Source organism: Poromitra crassiceps, assembly GCF_964638095.1.
Source record: "Poromitra crassiceps genome assembly, chromosome: 8".
NCBI classification, from domain to species: domain Eukaryota; kingdom Metazoa; phylum Chordata; class Actinopteri; order Beryciformes; family Melamphaidae; genus Poromitra; species Poromitra crassiceps.
The window spans coordinates 1,364,920-1,389,919 of NC_139629.1; the positions used below are offsets into that span (position 1 = coordinate 1,364,920).

Below are 25,000 nucleotides of genomic sequence, written 5' to 3' on the forward strand. Positions count from 1 at the left end.
AGGAGTTTTAGCTCCAGAGGGGAGATGTAGTGCAGCTCGCTGGAGGTCAGGAGGAGGAGAGTTTTAGCTCCAGAGGGGAGATGTAGTGCAGCTCGCTGGAGGTCAGGAGGAGAGGAGTTTTAGCTCCAGAGGGGAGATGTAGTGCAGCTCGCTGGAGGTCAGGAGGAGGAGAGTTTTAGCTCCAGAGGGGAGATGTAGTGCAGCTCGCTGGAGGTCAGGAGGAGAGGAGTTTTAGCTCCAGAGGGGAGATGTAGTGCAGCTCGCTGGAGGTCAGGAGGAGAGGAGTTTTAGCTCCAGAGGGGAGATGTAGTGCAGCTCGCTGGAGGTCAGGAGGAGAGGAGTTTTAGCTCCAGAGGGGAGATGTAGTGCAGCTCGCTGGAGGTCAGGAGGAGAGGAGTTTTAGCTCCAGAGGGGAGATGTAGTGCAGCTCGCTGGAGGTCAGGAGGAGAGGAGTTTTAGCTCCAGAGGGGAGATGTAGTGCAGCTCGCTGGAGGTCAGGAGGAGAGGAGTTTTAGCTCCAGAGGGGAGATGTAGTGCAGCTCGCTGGAGGTCAGGAGGAGAGGAGTTTTAGCTCCAGAGGGGAGATGTAGTGCAGCTCGCTGGAGGTCAGGAGGAGAGGAGTTTTAGCTCCAGAGGGGAGATGTAGTGCAGCTCGCTGGAGGTCAGGAGGAGAGGAGTTTTAGCTCCAGAGGGGAGATGTAGTGCAGCTCGCTGGAGGTCAGGAGGAGAGGAGTTTTAGCTCCAGAGGGGAGATGTAGTGCAGCTCGCTGGAGGTCAGGAGGAGAGGAGTTTTAGCTCCAGAGGGGAGATGTAGTGCAGCGAGCGGCCTCTTGGCGGACGGACAGACCGGGACAGACAGTGGGCGTACGGAGGTAATGATCCGAGGGAACGTTTATTGTTATTGTTTATTAAAAACATCACAGGTGTTATTGCTCGATTTGCAGGTTTTTATGTGCGCGTGCCAGATGCTTCACAAAAACCAGGCTAGATGCAGCTATGAAAAAACAAAAAACAAAAGAGGATCCTAATTGCTACATAAAATCCCCACATATTAATGTAAAGTGGTCTCTAACCTGCACCATGCTCTTTAAATGACTGGTTATTAATGTTGTTATTACTATTAAACTATGTTAAAATGGGAATGTTTTTTCTTACTTGTGGAAAATAGCTTTTTTGGAGATACAAGGTTTCCTTCACATTCCTGAGAATCTTGATCCCCCCTCAGACTATTTAAGTCCCCTCATAAAACACACTTTGTGTTTGGGGTTTCTTGGCCTAATTCATATACAGTATCTGTGTCTTTTCTCTGTTGAACTCACAGATTGACCATGACCCTCGCCAACCAGCTTACATTGCTACACAGGGACCACTGTCTCATACTGTGGCTGATTTCTGGCAGGTCAGTACACCTTCCCCTCTTCTCTGTCTTCTCTGTTCCTCTCTCCACCTTCCCCTCTTCCACCCCATCTGACTGTTGTCACCCATAGATTCAGTAGGTTCGTCATCAGCCCCATTCCTATCGCTGATAAACCTGCTAGGAGGTTTCAGTAGGTTGCAATGGCCGTTATCAAACAACTTTATATTTAGGCAAATAAAACAACTTAGGGTTAGGGTTAGGTTTAGCGTTAGAATTAAGCAACAAAACGCGCTAAAATACGAAAACGGAAACCTCTCCTGATAACGAATCGCTGATAACGACCTTCTGCGCCTACTAGCAGGTCAGTAGGGCCCTACTGGCCGATATGAATGGGGTGATAAGACGCTGATAACGACGATTGAATGGGCTGACAATTACCACTTTCTCCTCCCACCGCCCCCCCCTCCCTTCTCCTGCTCTCTCCTCCTTCTCCCCCCCTCTGCTCCTTCTCCTCTTCTCCCCTATTTTCCTGAATCCCTGCCACTTCCTGCTCTGCCCTCTCTCACATTCCCCCTGCTCTCCTTCCCCTGCACCCTCCCACCTCTCCTTCTCTGTTCTCTCCTCCTCTCTGTCCTCTCCCCTCTCTCACATTCCCCCCTGCTCTCCTTCCCCTGCACCCTCCCACCTCTCCTTCTCTGTTCTCTCCTCCTCCACATTTCCCATTTTCTCCCCACCCTCGCCCTAATCCGGGCCCGTATCCTACTCCCTCCCCCAACCCTAGACCCTACCTCTACCCTGGCTCTCCCTCCCCTGCACCCTCCTACCTCTCCTTCTCTGTTCCCTCCTCCTCCACATTTCCCATTTTCTCCCCACCTCCTCCCTCTCACATTCCCCCTGCTCTCCCTCCCCTGCACCCTCCCACCTCTCCTTCTCTCTTCTCTCCTCCTCTCTGTCCTCTCCCCTCTCTCACATTCCCCCTGCTCTCCTTCCCCTGCACCCTCCCACCTCTCCTTCTCTGTTCTCTCCTCCTCTCTGTCCTCTCCCCTCTCTTACATTCCCCCTGCTCTCCTTCCCCTGCACCCTCCCACCTCTCCTTCTCTGTTCTCTCCTCCTCTCTGTCCTCTCCCCTCTCTCACATTCCCCCTGCTCTCCTTCCCCTGCACCCTCCCACCTCTCCTTCTCTGTTCTCTCCTCCTCCACATTTCCCATTTTCACCCCACCCTCGCCCTAATCCGGGCCCGTATCCTACCCCCTCCCCTCCCCCAACCCTAGACCCTACCTCTACCCTGGCTCTCCCTCCCCTGCACCCTCCCATCTCTCCTTCTCTGTTCCCTCCTCCTCCACATTTCCCATTTCCTCCCCACCTCCTCCCTCTCACATTACCCCTGCTCTCCCTCCCCTGCACCCTCCCACCTCTCCTTCTCTGTTCTCTCCTCCTCCACATTTCCCATTTCTCCCCACCTCCCCCCTCTCCTCCCTCACATCCCCCCGCTCTCCCTCCCTCCTCCACTCTCCTGCTTTCTCCTCTTCCCGGTGTTCTTCCTCTTCCCCCCTTCCCCCACTACTCCAAAGCATAGTACACATTTTACTCCAAAGCATGGCACCCACTCTATCCCCTCCAATATTCCGCCACTATTTAAAGCATGGCATAGCATGGCAATATTCCGCCACTATTTAAAGCATGGCACCCATGCTCTTAGTATTTCGCCACTATTCAAAGCATGCCACCCATTCTTCCCTAAAACAAGGCACCCATAAGCTCTATATGTGAACATGTGCTTATTTGGCAAAAGGACTCACTACTAAAGGCTTGCAGCCAATTAAATTAGGCTTAGTTTGGTTGCTTAGAAATTGACATATGTCCGTTTGCAAGATGTGCGTCTATATTTCTCATTCTCTCCCCACCTCCTCCCTCCCCCTGCTCTCTTCTCCCCCACACCCCCCCTTCCCCTCTCCTGCTCTCTCCTCTTGCTCCTTCCCCACCTCCTATACCCTCCAACATCTCCCATTCCCTCCCCACCCCATCACTCTCTCACATTCCCCCTGCTCTTCCCCCTTCTCCTGCTCTCTCCTCTGCTCTCTCTTCATTTCTATATTTTCTATATTATCAATTGTTCAAATGTTATCTTTATTCTGTATATTCTTGTTGTGTCAGCTAGAATCAGCTAGACATACTTTCTGTGAAGCCCTCTGAGACATGCTTGTGAATTAGGGCTATATAAATAAACTTGACTTGACTTGACTTCCTCCACGTCAGTACACCTTCCCTTCTTCTCTGTCCCTGCACGTTGTTTCTCTCTCCACATTCTCCTCCTAGTGAGTTTTTCTTTCATTTTGGCATGCAACCTTGACAAAAAAAACATTGTTGAAAGAGCCACAATCCCAAAAAGTCCCTTTCCTCCCTTTATTTATTTTAGATTTGTATTAATTTTTTTATTTATTTATAAGTAGGACTTAAAAGAGTCAAAACTATCCTTAGGGAGCCGCATGTGGCTCTAGAGCCTCGGGTTGAGTATCACTGTTAATTAAAACCATTTGTGACACGCTCTGGTGAAAGGGAAATGTTGCTTTTAGGAGTACGAACATTAAAATGTTACAATCTGCACTTTCATAATCTGTAAAAGAAAAAGAATAAATGTGTGTGTGTGTGTGTGTGTGTGTGTGTGTGTGTGTGCGCGCGCGCGTCCGCGCGTGTGTGTATGTGTGTGTGTGTGTGTGCGTGCGTGTGTGTGTGTGTGTGTGTGTGCGTGCGTGCGTTCAAATCCCAGATGGTGTGGGAGAATGGCTGCACAGTGATAGTGATGATGACGGCTCTGGTGGAAGATGGAGAGAAACAGTGCGAACGATACTGGCCTGACGAAGGCTCCTCTCTCTATCACATCTATGAGGTAACTTAGTCTCTCTATCACATCTATGATGTAACATCCCCCCTGTTACAAAGGCTCGTCTATGAGTTAACTTCCTCTCTCTGTCACATCTATGAGGTAACTTCCTCTCTCTGTCACATCTATGCGTTAACTTCCTCTCTCTGTCACATCTATGAGTTAACTTCCTCTCTCTGTCACATCTATGAGGTAACTTCCCCCCTGTTACAAAGGCTCGTCTATGAGTTAACTTCCTCTCTCTATCACATCTATGAGTTAACTCAGGGGTTCCCAACCTTTTTTGTGCCGCGGACCGGTAGGTAGATGGAAAAAAAAAGTCACGGACCGGTTGTCAATTTAAAAAAAAAATTTAAAAAATTTTTTGGACCAGGCTCGCGGCCCGCGGTACCAAATGCGTTGCGGCTCGGTACCGGTCCGCGGCCCGGTGGTTGGGGACCACTGAGTACACTTCCTCTCTCTATGACATCTATGAGATCACTTCCCCCCATTATTCCTAACCTCTCTCTATCACATGTATGAGGTAACACCTCCCTGTTATTCCTAACTTCACAGCATGTAGTGTGATCATTTCTGATACTTTTCCAACAATGCACAACCATTCAGGCCATAAAGTGCAGCATCCCTGCTGTCAGAATTAGGCACGGGCGATATAAAAAATGTAATATCGCAATGCTGTTCCGACAAATTATGGCAATGTAAAAAAAAAATCATTTGCGTTTTTCTTTTTTAAATCAGGGTTTTTCTTTTATTCGTGGTATTTCTTCTAAATTATATTAAGTGTGATCTCAATATTCAACACAGGAGGAAACTGGCTATTTGTGTAATTTACTCATTAGACCCGAAACACCTCACGCCCCCAGTTAACATCACTGATGACGCGTCCCAGCGCATGCTGTAGTATGTATATTTATATATATATATATATATATATATCCCAGCGCATGCTGTAGTATGTATATTTATATATATATATATATATATATATATATATATATATATATATATATATATATATATATATATATATATATATATATATATATCCCAGCGCATGCTGTAGTATGTATATTTATATATATATATATCCCAGCGCATGCTGTAGTATGTATATATATATATATATATATATCCCAGCGCATGCTGTAGTATGTATATTTATATATATATATATATATATATATATATATATATATATATATATATCCCAGCGCATGCTGTAGTATGTATATTTATATATATATATATCCCAGCGCATGCTGTAGTATGTATATTTATATATATATATATATATATATATCCCAGCGCATGCTGTAGTATGTATATTTATATATATATATATATATATATATATATATATATATATATATATATATATATATCCCAGCGCATGCTGTAGTATGTATATTTATATATATATATATATCCCAGCGCATGCTGTAGTATGTATATTTATATATATATATATATATATATATATATATATAAATATATATATATATATATATATATATATATATCCCAGCGCATGCTGTAGTATGTATATTTATATATATATATATATATATATATATATATATATATCCCAGCGCATGCTGTAGTATGTATATTTATATATATATATATATATATATATATATATATATAAATATATATATATATATATCCCAGCGCATGCTGTAGTATGTATATTTATATATATATATATCCCAGCGCATGCTGTAGTATGTATATTTATATATATATATATATATATATATATATAAATATATATATATATATATCCCAGCGCATGCTGTAGTATGTATATTTATATATATATATATCCCAGCGCATGCTGTAGTATGTATATTTATATATATATATATATATATATATATATATATATCCCAGCGCATGCTGTAGTATGTATATTTGAAACTAAAATCCTGGCTCCCCCTGGCCAGTGACACTTAGGAATAGACTAGGTGACAACCAAGTATAGTTTGGTGACAAGCTGGAGAGACAGTTGACGGCCGGAGAGACGGCATCCGGTACGGGATGGGTTTAGCACCCCAGCCTGGCTCTCTCGTGAGGGAGAAATCCACAATGCTATGGATCAGCCTCCTGAAAATCTGCGCAAAGATCGGCGTGGCCTGGGGTCCTTCAGGCTAGAGCGAGGTGCTCGGCGCAGGCGAATGACGTGCAGCGCACAGGCCTTCTTGAGGCGTCCTCTCTGCCCATGGTACGGCATGGTAGGATTGCCTTCTTCCACGGGAGGTTCTGGTGAGACGAAGGAGGTGCCCGGCCTGGAATCACCCCACAGGGCCTTAGACCTCTATGAACCGAAGGTCTTTCAATACTGCGGTGTAGCACTAACTCTATTGCAGCGGATTGGGCATGATCAAACCTTCCGCGGGCAACGTTGCAGACAGAGTAGGAAGGCTGATCCGTGAGCGGCTGCTTCTGGGACGCGAGTCGGGGTCGTAATCGGCCTCGGCTGGGTCTACTGGGCGAGGGTGTATGATGTTGACAGACCCGAAACACCTCACGACCCCAGCTAACATCACTGATGACGCGTCCCAGCGCTTGCTGTAGTATGTATATTTGAAAGAAAATTAGTGGTATTTCCAGGAACACAGGCTGATTGTGGAGAATGGAACCTACTTGAGATTTAAAAAACTAAATCACTACAACAGTGTTTTCTTTTTCATTTTACTATCTAACTGCTAGTAGCACTGTTGTGATCTAAGCAATAATCGGGGGGCGATGGCCGGGATATCCCATAGCCTACTGCGGGAAATATCGGCACAAGTCTAGTCAGAATATTTTTTGGTTGATATTTGTTCATTATTCCCCACTTTCTCCATCTTTTTGCGGTCCTCCTTCTCTCTCTCTCTCTCTCTCTCTCTCTCTCCCTCCCTCTATCTCTCTCCATCAGGTCAACCTGGTGTCAGAACATATCTGGTGTAAGGACTTCCTGGTGCGTAGTTTCTACCTGAAGAACATTCAGACCCAGGAGACCAGGACCGTGACCCAGTTTCACCTGCTAAGCTGGCCGGCCGACGGCATCCCTACCTCCACACGACCGCTGCTCGACTTCCGCAGGTAGGTTACTTACTATACACACGCACGCACTCACACACACACACACACACACACACAGACACACACACACGGACACACAAACACACACACACACACACACACACACACACACACACACACACACACACATGGACACACACAACACAATACTAACACAGTGGTTCTCAAAGCGGGGTCCAGGGGTCCCCAGCCAAAAGGGGCATCATTTATTTTCACTATAATTCCATCCAAAAGTAACACAATGACAGAATACTGTAAAGTAACACAATGACAGAATACTGTAGGACTATTTTGGTCATGGGCTTCATACACTTTCTGTAATAAAACATCTCAAATCTCAAATCTTATCAAATGGGGGTCCGTGTTATAATTTGTCAGTTTAGGGGTCCTTGGCGTGAAAAAGTTTGAGAACCACTGTACTACCTCATAAAGCCCTGAGTGACTCGTGGGCTACTCTCTATTTCCCCAAACCTTGTCTTTCATTGTCCACCATAAGGCACAAATGCTGCACATTCCGCTTCTCCCCCCTCTCCCCCTCCATCTCTCTCTCCCCCCTCCCCCCCTCCATCCGCTCCCTCTCTCTCTCCCCCCTCTCCCCCTCCATCTCTCTCTCCCCTCCCTCTCCCCTCTCCCCCCCCCCCTCTCTCTCTCCCCCCTCTCCCCTCCATCTCTCTCCCCCCCTCCCTCTCTCTCCCCTCACTCTCTCTCTCCCTCTCCCTCTCCCTCTCTCAGTGTGCAGGTTGATGGCTTTGTATTTGTCATGTGTGTGCTTTGCAGCTAAACTCTGGCTCCAGTTGCATAGTCACAAAAATGACATTGTCAGGCTGCTGCAAGAGGGACAGTGAATCTCTGCCTCCTCCTCCTCTTCTCCTGCCTGTCCTCCATCCTCTCCTCTCTTCTCTCTTTCTTTATCCCTTCATTTCTTATCTTGTCCATTTCTTGATTTACATAATCTCTCTAACCTCTCTTCCCGCCCTCCAGTATTGATCCTATTTTGTCCCTTCCTCTTTCATGTCCTCTTTCCTTTTTTAATCTCCCCTCCTTAGCGGGTTTCCTCTCGTTGCCTTGTCTTTGTGTTGTACGCATTAGAAAGCACAACACTGATTACTGCTCATAGCTGCACTTATGATTGATATTTTTCCTCCTCTTCCTCTCCTTCTCTGCCACCCTTTGTTCCTGTGTTTCAGGAAGGTAAATAAATGCTACAGAGGTCGCTCCTGCCCCATCATCGTTCACTGCAGGTAAAACCTACAGTACAGTACAACTGAACTGTCGGTCTGCTTCACTACCAAACACTATGATCCATTTTAGGGGGGACAAATTGATGGTTTCATTAAAATGTCACAGTCCTTTTCATCTTTCAAAAAAAATGAAGAAAGAAATTACTGTCCACATTATGTGTAATTGATAGTTACTTGTCTCATTTCTTGCTTCTTTGGGGTCTCCCTGAGGCCATTTACACATGTGTTTTCTGCCATCAGATTGCAATCAGATTGTAAACACCCCCAAAACGCATTGAAGAAGGATTGCAATCTGATCGGCCAAACCACCTCCGGAGGTGGTCAGGGATGCATTGTGTACACATTGAACACAAGTGTAAATGGATGTGTCCTCTCAATATGGATACAGCAACTTTATGCGGATTGAGAGGACAACCATTCATGCCATAAGATTGCAATCAGATTGCAATCTGATGGCAGAAAACGCATGTTAACGCCAGGTGTAAATGGAATCCCTTTCATGTTGTGTACTGTACTCAACTGTGAATCAGCATGTTCCTTTTCTGATGCATGAATAAAATACATCTGAATCTGAAATTTGTCAGTCAATAAAAATAAAATAAAATAAAATAATAATTTTGTCCATAGGCAAAAAAGGAAACCAAAAACCAAAAAGAAAGATATCCTGCATTAATTTGCAAATGCAATATATTTCATTTTCAAACCAAATGTGAACTTTATTTTATTTTATTTGCTGTAAGAGAAGTTTTGAAACGCCTCTAAAATCACAAATTGAGAGGGACTGAATTTCCCCTTAAAAAACATTCACAGAACCCTGTTTTGTGACTGCGCTTTTGAAATCAATGAGCTTTGACACTGTCCTCTCTCATCTCTCTCTCGCCTGTAGCGACGGCACCGGCAGGACTGGGACCTACATCCTCATTGACATGGTGCTGAACCGCATGGCCAAGGGTGAGTCTCACACACACACACACACACACACACACACACACACACACACACACACACACACACACACACACACACACACACACACACACACACACACACACACACACACACATACACACAGACAGATACATAAGGTATAATCCAGGTTAAACGTTTGAACAGTGCACTACAGGCCAAAATAAATACAAGTACACGTTGATTTGAGCTTCAGGGTAAACTGGTGTACACTGATGATTTACCAGCTGTGAACAGCAGAGGGTGCTACAGTCACAATGTAGTATATTTGGTGCTTGCAGAATGTCATCAATAATACATGTCAAACTTGGCAATCTTTGATATGTTGTGTCAGTCAAAGAATGCAGAATAATTTGCATGATTACACAACAGAGGTTTTCATGATGCCTGATGGGTGCTTCTTCCGGTGTAAAATCCTCCCAGCCTGGTTGCTGACAGCTTGACACGCGTCTGTAATGTTTCAAAGCTGCAGGCGAACGGAGCAAATCACTAATCAGGTCCAGCTTGGCAAAAATCTCATCGATAAATAGGCTATCCAGAGTTGCTCAAATAGCAACAGAAATAGCAGATGTGATAGATACAATTATTACATTCCCTCAAATAGATCGTCAAACCGGTCTTATTTATTGTGACAATGCAGAACCTCCCAGCGTCGGAGTTTTAACGAGTCGTTAATAACGAGGAAATGGAAGCTGCAACAATCAAGTCACGTTAAACCGGACCTTGTACCCATAATTATTTTACAGTGGGGAATTCAAAAATAAGGTGGATACCCAAGCATTTCTGGATTATTACATTAAAGGAAAAACTGTATTCAGGAGTTTGCTCAATGAAGTGTCTGTCTGCAATGCACAATAAAGGGTTTTTACTTTTTGTACAGTATGGAAAGAGTGCGATGGACACATTTTTTCTGCCGAAACATGTATTTACGTTCTTGTTTGTTGTTTTCTAGTAGGGGTGTCACGATACACTCAGTTCACGATACGATACGTATCACGATACTGGGTTCACGATAACGATACGATACGATACGATTTTAACAATATTTTTTTAAACTTGAATAATGACAATATATGACTGGAAAAGTAGTATTTTATTTGAAATGCACAAATACAAAACATGCTGTTGTGGGAAATTGTTATTACAATAACAACTAGAAAAAACATGAGATTGGAGATAAGGCTTATCTTGAAATAGAATGAGTTACACCGTCACTTAGATTTACTTTGAACTAAAAGGTTTCTCAGCAGTATAAATTCTCATTATGCATCTTCAGTTTTTCTTCAAACTCAAACAACAAGACTTTTCTTAATCTATTTTTTATGCATCTTCAGTTTTTCCTGTCAAGTAAACAGTTTTGCCAGAAACTCAATTGAATGGTTTCTCTCCTGTATAACTTCTCATGTGTCTCTTCAGAGACTTGTTCAACTGAACTACTTTCCACACATTGAACTTCAACAAACAAAGACGTTTCTTAGTCTATTTTTTGAAAAAAAAAAAAAAAAAAAAAAAAAAAATTTTGCGATATGAGATTTCATCTCAACGATACATATCGTGACGTTTTACTATCGCGAAATTTCGTGGGACGATATATTGTGACACCCCTATTTTCTAGGTAATAATATATCAATGATAATGGATGAGGTTTATAGTATATAGTTTTCCCAAAGTGTATAATAATCATAATCACTCGACCCATGCAGTGATGCATGGATGCCTTGGCAATGATCATATTTAGAGTTACAGAATTTATGCCTGCAGACTCTTGCAGAAAAATATGTATTTCTCGGGCACTACAGTTGAATGAGAAACTGCTTCTTAGCATCTTTGGCAAATGTTAATGATGATAACAAATCACTGATGTTAGATGAATCTGATCTTGGGTGTTTTTATTTTTTGTTTGAACTGAAAGCTTGAACGAGAAAACACATCCGAAACCGCAGAAAGTGTTGAATGGAAACTTAAATTTTTTCCATACAAGGTTCTCAGCTGCTGTTGCCATGATGTTGTTAGTGATCCTGTCATTGTTGTTGTTGTTGTTGCTGTTGTTGATGTTAGGAGTGAAGGAGATTGACATCGCAGCCACATTGGAGCACATCAGAGACCAGAGACCTGGCCTGGTCTGCACTAAGGTACCATCACTTTGTGTGTGTGTGTGTGTGTGTGTGTGTGTGTGTGTGTGTGTGTGTGTGTGTGTGTGTGTGTGTGTGTAAAGGAAGCCAGAATATGCACTTGTGAGCCTAACCTTGCAAGCAAGCTGGATTATCTCACAAAACCTAATTCTCGCAGATAATCCATTTGTGAAAACAATACCGCCCCCATCTGGCAGTGTTAGGTTACTGTGAGCCATGTGTGTCTGCTCTGTGATATGTAGGTTGGACAACCGAACCATCCCAACCCAACTCTCTCCCTCTCTCCATCCTCCTATTTGTCTCCTCTCACTCAAACATGTCTTTCTCTTCTTCCCACACTCTCTTTTCGTCCCCCTCTCTCTCTCTCTCTCCTCCTGTTCAGGACCACTTTGAGTTTGCATTGACAGCAGTGGCTGAGGAGGTGAATGCCATCTTAAAGGCCCTGCCACAGTGAGCGACACCACTTGAAGACACACACAGATGCGCGTGTGCGCACACACACGCACGCACACACACACACACACACACACAAATACAGTATACACACTCATAAGGACGCGCATATGTACACTATCAAATGGTGTACAGTATACTTGGCCACACAGAACACAGAACAAGCTGAAGACTCACTGCTCTGGTTTTCAGCACACTGCAGTCGTTTCCCGTCTCCTTGGCCTGTAGGTCTTCTGGATCTGAGGAACTTCTTCAGTTTGATGAAAGTCATGAAATCATTCCCGGCAGGATCTAAACAGCAACAGAGTCTGGCCTTTATCCCTTTTCCCAACAGATCTCTTCCTTTGATCTTCGAGGGGCATGGAGGTGGTGGTGGTGGTGGTGGTGGTGGTGGTGGGGGGGGGGGGGGGGGGGGGGGGGGGCAGGGGGCTGATATATTGTGCCTGTGTGAATCCAGCCATCATTTCCTCTTCAGCTTTTTGCCTGATTGCCGCAGAACAGGGATCCATGTGGGACACAGAAAGGATAGAACAGACATTCCATACGCTGGCAAAGGCAAAATTGCAGATCTACATTTGTCTTCCATCCGACTACCATCTGAATTCATCTTTGCATAATATGTGCATTGACAATTGTATTGGACATAATGCTGTGACTAGCATTATTCTCTCAAATGGTCATTGTATGGCTGGTCTACCTGAGCCTTAGGCCTTGGCCACACTGATCCGTCAGAAAATGGACAGAATTATTGAACGGACAGATGTCTGTCCGATGCATGAGAACTGAGTCTACGTCAAACCCCTCGCCGAAAGCGCCGGGGTAGATCATGTGCAGATAACTGGAGAGAGGTATATGCACTACATTCTCCCCTTGGACTAACTTCTAGTCACTGAAATCCTAGTGAAATCACACAATTTTACTCATTTTGCTGGGGAATCCCTTATAGCCTCGTTCACCGCCTCGGCCATCTTCTTTGAAAAGTTGAAACAAATCTCGGAACGCCTCCTTTCGAGACCTCGACTCTGATTGGCTAAACGGACAGTGACTATCCGACCATCCGATACGTCCATCCAGAAAAAGTTCATCCCTCTTCAACTTTCTGTCCATCAAAACGTATGCAAATTTTCTGGATACGTACGCTTCTGAGTGCTCCACGGACAGTCGCACAGTTGTCATTGAAAATGAATGGAAGTGAACAGAGAAATGAACGCACACGGACAGACACCACGGATCAGTGTGGCCAAGGCCTTAGCCTGATATTCAGACTGAATCGTCAACTCATAAACTAATTTCCTCTTCTTCAAGAACAGCCAAATCTATAACTGTGGAGTGGGCGTGGCTTTGAAAGGTCTGGAGCTAGGCTACCGTAGCTTGGTAAACCAGCCAGTCACGTGAACTCGCATTTCATTTCGTGACCGGCTGGTTTACCAGGCTAGGTCTACCTACGATGGCTTAGATATATACAGTATGTCACTGAGAGGGAAGTTGGTAGTTTATTGAAAAGCCTCCGAGATTATTTGCTCAGAAGGCAGATGATGTGTTTAATGTTCAAACCCTCATCAAGTTTATCAAATTTCTAAGTTAATTTCCACATTTCTATCCACGCTCATTCTGTGAGTTGGTTCATTATGTTCACTCCATTACTTCCCTCTAGTGCAGTGCTTCCCAACCTTGGGGTCGCGACCCTAAATGGAGGCACCTGGAATTCAAATGAGCTCACTTGTTGTTTTTGACACCACACACAATTTAAAACCAAACCAAACCAAAGAGGATTAGGCCACTTGTTCCCCCCCCCCTTTTTCTTTTAGTCTCAGTCAGAATTCTGAGAATCCTGAGATTACAGTCAGAAATCGGAGGGGGGGGGGGGGGGGGGATCAGCATTCAGATTTTAATGTCAGAATTCTGAGGGAAAAAAGTCAGAATTCTCAGATTAAAGTCAGAATAAAAAGTCAGCATACATGTGACATCACTGATGATATTACCTTATTTGAATGTCTGGGGTCCCTAGATTTTTGTGATGTCAAAGTGGGGTCACAAGTCCAAAAATGTTGAGAAACCTGCTCTACCTACTCTAAACCTGCTCTACCAACTCTATACCTGCTCTAAACCTGCTCTACCAACTCTATACCTGCTCTAAACGTGCTCTACCTACTCTACCTGCTCTAAACCTGCTTTACCTACTCTAAACCTACTCTAAACCTGCTCTACCTACTCTAAACCTGCTCTACCAACTCTAAACCTGCTCTACCTACTCTAAACCTACTCTAAACCTGCTCTACCTACTCTAAACCTGCTCTACCAACTCTATACCTGCTCTAAACGTGCTCTACCTACTCTAAACCTGCTTTACCTACTCTAAACCTGCTCTACCTACTCTAAACCTACTCTACCTACTCTAAACCTGCTCTACCTACTCTATACCTACTCTAAACCTGGTCTACCTACTCTAAACCTGCTCTACCTACTCTAAACCTACTCTACCTACTCTAAACCTGCTCTACCTACTCTAAACCTGCTCTACCTACTCTCTACCTACTCTAAACCTGCTCTACCTACTCTAAACCTGCTCTACCTACTCTCTACCTACTCTAAACCTGCTCTACCTACTCTAAACCTGGTCTACCTACTCTAAACCTGCTCTACCTACTCTAAACCTGCTCTACCTACTCTCTACCTACTCTAAACCTGCTCTACCTACTCTAAACCTGCTCTAAACCTGCTCTACCTACTCTAAACCTGCTCTACCTACTCTCTACCTACTCTAAAGCTGCTCTACCTACTCTACCTCCTCTAAACCTGCTCTACCTACTCTAAACCTGATCTACCTACTCTCTACCTACTCTAAACCTGCTCTACCTACTCTAAACCTGCTCTACCTACTGTAAACCTGCTCTACCTACTCTAAACCTGCTCTACCTACTCTCCACCTACTCTAAACCTGCTCTACCTTCTCTAAACCTGCTCTACCTACTCTAAACCTGCTCTACCTTCTCTAAACCTGCTCTACCTACTCTAAACCTGCTCTACCTACTCTAAACCTACTCTACCTACTCTAAACCTGCTCTACACCTGCGCTACCTACTCTAAACCTGCTCTACCTACTCTAAACCTGCTCTATCTACTCTCTACCTACTCTAAACCTGCTCTACCTACTCTCTACCTACTCTAAACCTGCTCTAAACCTGCTCTAAGCCTACTCTACCTACTCTAAACCTGCTCTACCTACTCTAAACCTGCTCTACCTACTCTCTACCTACTCTAAACCTGCTCTACCTACTCTAAACCTGCTCCTCTAAACCTGCTCTACCTACTCTAAACCTGCTCTACCTACTCTAAACCTGCTCTACCTGCTCTAAACCTGCTCTACCTGCTCTAAACCTGCTCAAGTGTTTGTGTTGATTTTTTTAGCAGGTTTTTATTCACAAGGCCTTGACAACATGATTGTTTGCTTTAGCATTGATCATTTTGTAATGGACACACACTGTGTACTCTGACCAGCCTGTGCGTCTCACTCTCTCTCTCTCACACACACACACACACACACGCACACACACACACACACACACACAGACACACACACACACACACACTGTGTACTCTGACCAGCCTGTGCATCTCTCTCTTTCTCTCTCACACACACACACACACACGCACACACACACACACACACAGACACACACACACACACACACACACACTGTGTACACTGACCAGCCTGTCTCTGTCTCTCTCTCTCACACACACACACACACACTGTGTACACTGACCAGCCTGTCCGCATCGCCTTCTCTCTCTCTCTCTCACATACACACACACACACACACACACACACACACACACACACACACACACACACACACACACACACACACACACACACACACACACACACACACACACACACACGTTCTTTGGGTTCTGTCTTTGTCTTATTCAGTGTATAACATTGTGATTAATGTAAATAATTCATGTGATTATGTATGTAGCAGACAGATAGAAAATAACTATAAAAATGTATTTTTGACTTGACCTGAATAAATGTGTGATGTGATGCAGCAAGAAAGGCTTTATTATTTGTGTCTTCATTCATCATTTTCTAAGAGAAGAAAATGCAGCAGTGGGATAGTTACGTACATAACACAGGCATAGCCGGTGTGCTGCTAAGATTGTGTTCTTCATGATGCTTCTTTTGTCTCAATAAACTAATTTCAGGGGTTCATCTTTTCTTGGGCATTATCCACCTTTTACCTCTTACCTCTTACTGTAGGCTGACAGACATCTTACTGTAGGCTGACAGACATCTTACTGTAGGCTGACAGACATCTTACTGTAGGCTGACAGACATCTTACTGTAGGCTGACAGACATCTTACTGTAGGCTGACAGACATCTTACTGTAGGCTGACAGACATCTTACTGTAGGCTGACAGACATATTACTGTAGGCTGACAGACATCTTAATGTAGGCTGACATACATCTTAATGTAGGCTGACAGACATCTTACTGTAGGCTGACAGACATCTTACTGTAGGCTGACATACATCTTACTGTAGGCTGACATACATCTTACTGTAGGCTGACACACATCTTAATGTAGGCTGACATACATCTTAATGTAGGCTGACATACATCTTAATGTAGGCTGACATACATCTTACTGTAGGCTGACACACATCTTACTGTAGGCTGACAGACATCTTACTGTAGGCTGACAGACATCTTACTGTAGGCTGACATACATCTTACTGTAGGCTGACACACATCTTACTGTAGGCTGACAGACATCTTACTGTAGGCTGACAGACATCTTACTGTAGGCTGACATACATCTTAATGTAGGCTGACAGACATCTTAATGTAGGCTGACAGACATCTTACTGTAGGCTGACAGACATCTTAATGTAGGCTGACATACATCTTAATGTAGGCTGACAGACATCTTACTGTAGGCTGACAGACATCTTACTGTAGGCTGACACACATCTTAATGTAGGCTGACACACATCTTACTGTAGGCTGACACACATCTTAATGTAGGCTGACAGACATCTTAATGTAGGCTGACAGACATCTTACTGTAGGCTGACACACATCTTACTGTAGGCTGACAGACATCTTACTGTAGGCTGACAGACATCTTAATGTAGGCTGACAGACATCTTACTGTAGGCTGACATACATCTTACTGTAGGCTGACAGACATCTTAATGTAGCCTGACATACATCTTACTGTAGGCTGACAGACATCTTAATGTAGGCTGACAGACATCTTACTGTAGGCTGACAGACATCTTACTGTAGGCTGACAGACATCTTAATGTAGGCTGACATACATCTTAATGTAGGCTGACAGACATCTTACTGTAGGCTGACAGACATCTTACTGTAGGCTGACACACATCTTACTGTAGGCTGACACACATCTTACTGTAGGCTGACACACATCTTAATGTAGGCTGACAGACATACTGTATTACTGTAGGCTGACAGACATCTTAATGTAGGCTGACAGACATCTTACTGTAGGCTGACACACATCTTACTGTAGGCTGACACACATCTTACTGTAGGCTGACACACATCTTAATGTAGGCTGACAGACATACTGTATTACTGTAGGCTGACAGACATCTTAATGTAGGCTGACAGACATCTTAATGTAGGCTGACACACATACTGTATTACTGTAGGCTGACAGACATCTTACTGTAGGCTGACAGACATCTTACTGTAGGCTGACATACATCTTAATGTAGGCTGACAGACATCTTACTGTAGGCTGACAGACATCTTACTGTAGGCTGACATACATCTTAATGTAGGCTGACAGACATCTTAATGTAGGCTGACACACATCTTACTGTAGGCTGACACACATCTTACTGTAGGCTGACACACATCTTAATGTAGGCTGACAGACATACTGTATTACTGTAGGCTGACAGACATCTTAATGTAGGCTGACAGACATCTTAATGTAGGCTGACACACATACTGTATTACTGTAGGCTGACAGACATCTTACTGTAGGCTGACAGACATCTTACTGTAGGCTGACATACATCTTAATGTAGGCTGACAGACATCTTACTGTAGGCTGACAGACATCTTACTGTAGGCTGACATACATCTTAATGTAGGCTGACAGACATCTTACTGTAGGCTGACAGACATCTTACTGTAGGCTGACAGACATCTTACTGTAGGCTGACAGACATCTTACTGTAGGCTGACATACATCTTACTGTAGGCTGACATACATCTTACTGTAGGCTGACATACATCTTACTGTAGGCTGACAGACATCTTACTGTAGGCTGACAGACATCTTACTGTAGGCTGACATACATCTTAATGTAGGCTGACAGACATCTTAATGTAGGCTGACAGACAGTAAGTCCACAGGAGCTTTACTTTTTTTGCTTTAAATGTTTCAGGGGCATTTCCTTTTTGCCTTCTGCATATATTCCCACTTACAGGGATATACTGTATATGTCTGTACTCCTAGCCGGGTAATTACTGTAGCGGTACAGTGATCATTTACAACAATCAGTTCCATATCTGTGTGTGGACTGGTTTCCCAGAACACAATGGTAGTAAACATCCAGTTGAAACATCATTATTTAATGCAGAGACGATTAGAACTGCTGTTCTCAGAGTTTCAAAATACAAAGATGCCAGTCTTTCTTTCCAGTATGAGCTATATACACACACTCGCATTCACACACATACAGCTACATACAAAATACATCATGTTTCTGTGATTCTTTTTTTTTTCAAATGAAATTCAAATGAAACATAAAGTGTCATTCAGCAGGTAGAAGCCAGGTGGGCAGAGAGACAAGTGGCAAGTGCATCATGGGGGATTGACCTTTGACCTGTAGGAGTAAATGTACAAGGATAAGCATAGCATTACCACAGCAAGGTCTATAATGTAGCAAAAGTGTTACTTGTGTTAAAGCAGCTACGAGCAAGATTTTCGATTGTTATTAAACAGTCTAAATGTAATATTGATGCATCACATCTTACCTATAATAGTAGCTGAGACCAAAGCCGTGTGAATCGGAGATTGCTCTCTTGATGATTATACAGTTTGTGTCTGTCTTCCGGCGGGCCGGATAGACCAGGAAGTGAAACGAAATGGTTTACGGCAGCTGCCTGCCTTCAACCATTTTGCTCTGCCTAGCAACAGACCATAAACAAGGAGAACGCCATGCTCGCTACATCCAGGGGCTTGCTACCCTCACGAACATCTCTCTTTATATTCTAACAGTTTGTTTGGAAGTTATTTTGTTATTTTGTGGTTATGGCCGAAGTGGCTGCCGCATTTCACTTCCTGATCTGCCCCGGCCGCAGACAGACTAATCATCAAGACAACACTGGCCGATTCACTCGGCGTTCAAGCGAGACTACTCTACGTTGGTCTACGTTTACTCTACGTCTATCTGAGGTAAGATGTGAGGCATTGATATTAAATTTAGACTGTTTAATAACAATCGAAAATCTTGCTCGTAGCTGCTTTAATTGATAAGTTATACCTTTATCAATAACGACAAATAAGCATAAGATGACAAACAAAAATAACAATATCAAAGCTAGGTATACATGCTATATACATTATTAATACTCAATGTATTATTACATGTTTTTCCTAATATTTACAAACTATTGAATGTTGAAATATTTTGTTAAAATAAAATAAGTCAAAAACTAAAATTATACAGCTTTGCTTTTCATTATTATAAAAAAAAAACGTATACCTTATTTTGATACATGCAGTACTGTATTCTTGTTTGTCTTCTTGGTTTGAATGTGTGCTAGAAGCATTTGCCCTCAAATCAATGGAAATAATATATCAAGGCAGCAACATCATAGTTGAGAGTGTGACTGTTAGAACTGGTGGTCCAAAAACTACAACTGTTAGAAGAGCAAAGTGAAGCGTTGCTTTGGGCCTTTAGGCATCATGTGACCTACAGGTGGGTCGGGGGAGGGAGGGGGGGAGGTTGACTGATGAGCTGATTGATGGTGGAGGTTCAGACTTGTTCTTTACCTCAGGGCGTGGTTAGGGCACAGAGCAGCGCGAGCCAAGGTTAGCCCGTGAAGGCCTGGAAGTCTGAGTCTGAAACAGGAAGTAGGAAGTGTAAGACAGACAAACACCACCGACACCACAGAAGAAGAAAACATTTTTTGCAACTTAAATTCCAAATAATATGCTATTGTTTTTCACCTGTGCAGCTGTCACAAAATGTACAGGTGGCAAACATGTATGCCAAAGCATAAGCAGATAATGAGATAGATAGAATAGAATGAGAACTAAACCAGCAGACAGCAGGAGAGAATGTGCACGCTCAAAGATCAACGATCTAATGCTGCTCATTTAAATCTGTGATATAGCAGCACACAGCGCCAGGATAACCAGCTTGAATAAATATCTACCTGACAGTTCTTGGTCTCGCAAGTCTAGACTAGGAGGCCACATCTGATTTGTGAACTTTAGCGACCTATTAATGACTTTATCCAAATTGGTTTTATGAGTCTGGACGCTCCAAGTCTGATCTTGTCCCAAACCACAGATGGAGGTAGTTTCCAATCTGCTTTCGACTGATGTGACTTCAGTGCGGACGCGCAGATCCACCAAATCTGATTTGACCGTCACTCGCAACTCGTCCACAAATGCTTCTTCTTCACCAACGTACGTATTTACTGACGCCCACGTCATTACCATAGCAACCCATGCAGATATGCTGTTTAGGTCTGGACACACAGATCCGACTTGAGAATCAGATTTGTGACAGTGCGGACACACTCCCAAATCAGATTTGGGAAACCAATCAAGATAATGATGATTAAAGGAGAATTTCGTTTTTTTCGACCCTGGAGCCATCTCCTGCCATTAATTATGATTTGTCCACTCACCAGGCGATCCCCGCGGCGTATCTGGGCGTCCTAGCGTTGTTTTGATATCAATAGCGTCCAAGTCAGTCGTAAAGTGGAGTTGATTTGGGGCCAAGTGTGAGCCTGTATTTCCTGCATCTAAATAGCTATTTTTCTTCCCTTTTTCGCCAAATATCGCCCTAATCTGATCCGTCAACATCCAGCCGAGTGTTATTTCACCCCAGGCTGTTTCCTGGAGTGCACAGGGATCAAATTACCTCAAACGTGATCTAGGTCACCAAGTCTCGTGAAGTCCCACGATACTTTCCTGTCGACTGGCCAAATACAGGCAGGACGCTTTGCGGTCGTGGTTTTAGCGTAACCTATGTGGGGTTTGGCGTAACCTATGTGGGGTTTGGCATAACCTTCGTTATTTCAGGAAATACAGGCTACCACTTGGCCCCAAATCAACTCCATTTTACGACTGACTTGGACGATATTGATCTCAAAACAACGCTAGGACGCCCAGAAACGCTGCAGACATCGCTAGGTGAGTGGCCAAATCATAATTAATGCCAGGAAATGGCTCCAGGTTAAAAAAAAAACGAAATTCTCCTTTAATGACTTTATCAGCAAATCAGATTTGCCTGTAATGTGAACATGGCCTAAGTGGCAAGATTATCTCTTCACTTTGAGTGCAAAAAAATATAAATTTTGAGAATTATCTTAAAACAAGCGATCATATCTTGAAAAGGTCCCGAGGTCCATCACCCCTCTAGTATCAAGACAGTCACTTACTGTAATTCAAGACAATTCTCGAAAACAATTAGTTAATTTGCATTGGAAATAGGGCTGCACAATATATCGTTTCAGCATCGTTATCGCAATGTGCACATGTGCAATAGTCACATCGCAAAATGTGCAATGTCAAGTAATGCATTAACTCATAGCCTACAGTAATGCATCAACTCATAGCCTACAGTAATGCACGCCCTCTCTGTTATGTTCTAAGCTCTTTTCCTACTAACTAGAGTACCTTTACTCACTTAGCATCCTGCAACTCACCCTGGCTGCAGCTAACCTCGCGTCACCAGGCTCTCGGCGAGAAAGAGCCTGGCCTCCGTTTACAAGGGATTTTGTCACTCGGCCTGTTTACGGCCTAGACAGGAAACAAGCAGGGGAAACTGAATAAGAAATGGACGTACCGAACAAAGTTTTTGAACAAGTTCTTGTAGAAACATCGCAGATTCACAATATCACATATTTTAAGCCAATACAGAAGCTTTTTTTTATCAGGCTCTAGCTAACGTAACCTCGCCACGTCAAGCTAACGGCAACAAAGACGATTTTTTTTTTGCCGCACTTGTTGTTTCCTTGGTTTACGCCCCCGTGGCCAAAAGCGGTGTAAAGCGTGCCCAGACTAGGCTGCAGCTAAAAACACACTCACTTCCTACTCCCTCAACCATGCAGGTTACCCACTAGGCCACCTTCTAAGGCTTGATAGAGCTCAAGTCTTTTGGTGAAATTTCCAGTATTTTTTCATATCGCAATATAGAAGAAAAACATATTGCAATGTTGTTGTTTTTCAAAAAACTAAAAGGACAGCACTCCAGGTTTAAAGATGTATTGCCACACAATGGACGTTTCGAGCCAGGTGATACACAGGTGCCTCTAATTAATTAGAGTGTGTATCACCTGTATGTAATTGCCATCACACGCTGAAGAAGGGCTTTGACTCGAAACGTCCATTGTGTGCATGGCAATAAATCTTTAAACTTGGAGTGCTGTCCTTTCCATTTTTTGAATTAGACTTTGTTTTTGGGGATCCAGCACCCAGTTTGCACAGCCTGCTACAAAGTCAGGAGTTGAGCACATTATCTTTGATTTTCAATGTCAGTTTTTTCCAATATGGTGCAGCCCTAAAAAAAAACCTAACCATACTTTTATTTTATTTTTTATTTGACCTTTATTTAACCAGGTAAAAACCGTTGCGAACAGATTCTCATTTACAATGGTGACCTGGCCAAGGGGCCGCAGCAAGGGTAAAAAACAATACAAACAGTACATCAGGTCAGCACAAGGCAACACATATAAAATACGTATAGTAAATAACGACAAGACAGAAGTAAAATCAGGAAGCAAACAACAACATTCAATCAACAAAGATGCAGAAGGAGGGGGGTTGCTGGGAATTAATGATGGGACTATAGGGGGAGAGAGGGAGGGAGAGGCCTAACGGCAGGTGCAGCGGTCGACTACGGGTTACTTGTTTTAAGAAAAACATCATTGTAAGGCCAAATGTTAGGCTAAGTAAGTGATTTTGTATTCGTCATTAGACAAACTTCATCTGTTGGTACATAGAAAAGGAGAAGCTGATCTTAGGAGGATTTGATATCTTCAGTGCTGGTTTAGCGTGGACAAAGTACAAGGTCAGACATCTTTCTGTTCCTCTGTAAATCCAGCTTTATAGTTCTAAGATGATTTTAGGAGATTACTCTCACAGAAACACAACCAGCAAGCATGCATGTAAACAAGTAACACAATGGCTGAAAGAAACAAGTATTGAATGAGTTCTGTTGGCCATTATTGTTGTTCAAATGACTCATCTGCTTTGCCTCAAAATGATGTGAATCAGCTGTTCGAGCCTTCAGAGAGACTAGAGCCTTCAGAGAGACCAGAGCCTTCAGAGAGACCAGAGCCTTCAGAGACACCAGAGCCTTCAGAGACACCAGAGCCTTCAGAGAGACTAGAGCCTTCAGAGAGACCAGAGCCTTCAGAGAGACCAGAGCCTTCAGAGACACCAGAGCCTTCAGAGAGACCAGAGCCTTCAGAGACACCAGAGCCTTCAGAGAGACCAGAGCCTTCAGAGAGACCAGAGCCTTCAGAGACACCAGAGCCTTCAGAGAGACCAGAGCCTTCAGAGACACCAGAGCCTTCAGAGACACCAGAGCCTTCAGAGACACCAGAGCCTTCAGAGAGACCAGAGCCTTCAGAGAGACCAGAGCCTTCAGAGACACCAGAGCCTTCAGAGACACCAGAGCCTTCAGAGACACCAGAGCGTGGAGCGTGTGTAGGGTGGAGCGTGTGTAGGGTGGAGCGTGTGTAGGGTGGAGCGTGTGTATGGGTGGAGACTCTGGGGATAACGCGCCATGGCTGCAGTTATGGAAATCGCGGGCTCCCAAAATCATGACCGACTGACTGACAGACAGATAGACACCACCCACCCACCTGGATGCCATCGTGCAACTGTGCGCCATTGGCTCATACTACATCACAGTTGCTCGTGTGACATCACTGATGACATCACAATTGCTCAAGTGACCTCACGGATGACATCATCCCTGATGACATCACAATCGTGACACACACCGCTGTCCACCTACTTAGCCAATTTTAACTAAGATGGTGTCCAAATGGTGCCCCCGTCTCTGTTTTTTTTAATACTTCTGTGTGTGTTTGTTCTTCTCTCTCGGGCAGCAGAGCCCTGAAGCCCTGCCCCGCTTCACCGCTGCACTCAGACACAGAGCAGCACTCAGACACACAGAGCTGCACTCAGACACACAGAGCAGCACTCAGACACAGAGCAGCACTCAGACACAGAGCTGCAATCAGACACACAGAGCAGCACTCAGACACAGAGCTGCACTCAGACACAGAGCTGCACTCAGACACACACACAGAGCTGCACTCAGACACACAGAGCTGCACTCAGACACAGAGCTGCACTCAGACACACAGAGCAGCACACACAGAGAAGCACTCAGACACAGAGCTGCACTCAGACACACAGAGCTGCACTCAGACACACAGAGCTGCACTCAGACACACAGAGCTGCACTCAGACACACAGAGCAGCACTCAGACACAGAGCTGCACTCAGACACACAGAGCTGCACTCAGACACAGAGCTGCACTCAGACACACAGAGCAGCACTCAGACACATAGCTGCAATCAGACACACAGAGCAGCACTCAGACACAGAGCTGCACTCAGACACAGAGCAGCAC

At 44.0% G+C, this 25,000-nt stretch overlaps 2 protein-coding genes across 2 annotated transcripts in view; one reads left to right on the plus strand and one right to left on the minus strand.

Annotated features, from left to right (window-relative positions):
* The window catches only part of ptprna (protein tyrosine phosphatase receptor type Na), a gene marked incomplete at both ends in the record, with an annotated part of 52,220 nt that extends 40,101 nt beyond the window's left edge, over positions 1-12,119 (plus strand). The window contains 7 exons of the mRNA XM_083641712.1: positions 1,322-1,399; positions 4,126-4,245; positions 7,160-7,326; positions 8,514-8,567; positions 9,454-9,518; positions 11,592-11,665; positions 12,048-12,119. Coding sequence (XP_083497838.1) covers positions 1,322-1,399; positions 4,126-4,245; positions 7,160-7,326; positions 8,514-8,567; positions 9,454-9,518; positions 11,592-11,665; positions 12,048-12,119 — 630 coding nt within the window. The remainder of the gene's footprint in view (positions 1-1,321; positions 1,400-4,125; positions 4,246-7,159; positions 7,327-8,513; positions 8,568-9,453; positions 9,519-11,591; positions 11,666-12,047) is intronic.
* Positions 12,120-18,857: 6,738 nt separating this feature from the next.
* The window catches only part of dnajb2 (DnaJ heat shock protein family (Hsp40) member B2), a 29,879-nt gene continuing 23,736 nt past the window's right edge, over positions 18,858-25,000 (minus strand). Inside the window, exons 9-10 of the mRNA XM_083640918.1 lie at positions 20,169-20,237; positions 18,858-18,996 (exon numbers count right to left, since the gene is read on the minus strand). Of these exons, the coding sequence (XP_083497044.1) occupies positions 20,209-20,237 (29 nt within the window). The 3' untranslated portion in view covers positions 18,858-18,996; positions 20,169-20,208. The remainder of the gene's footprint in view (positions 18,997-20,168; positions 20,238-25,000) is intronic.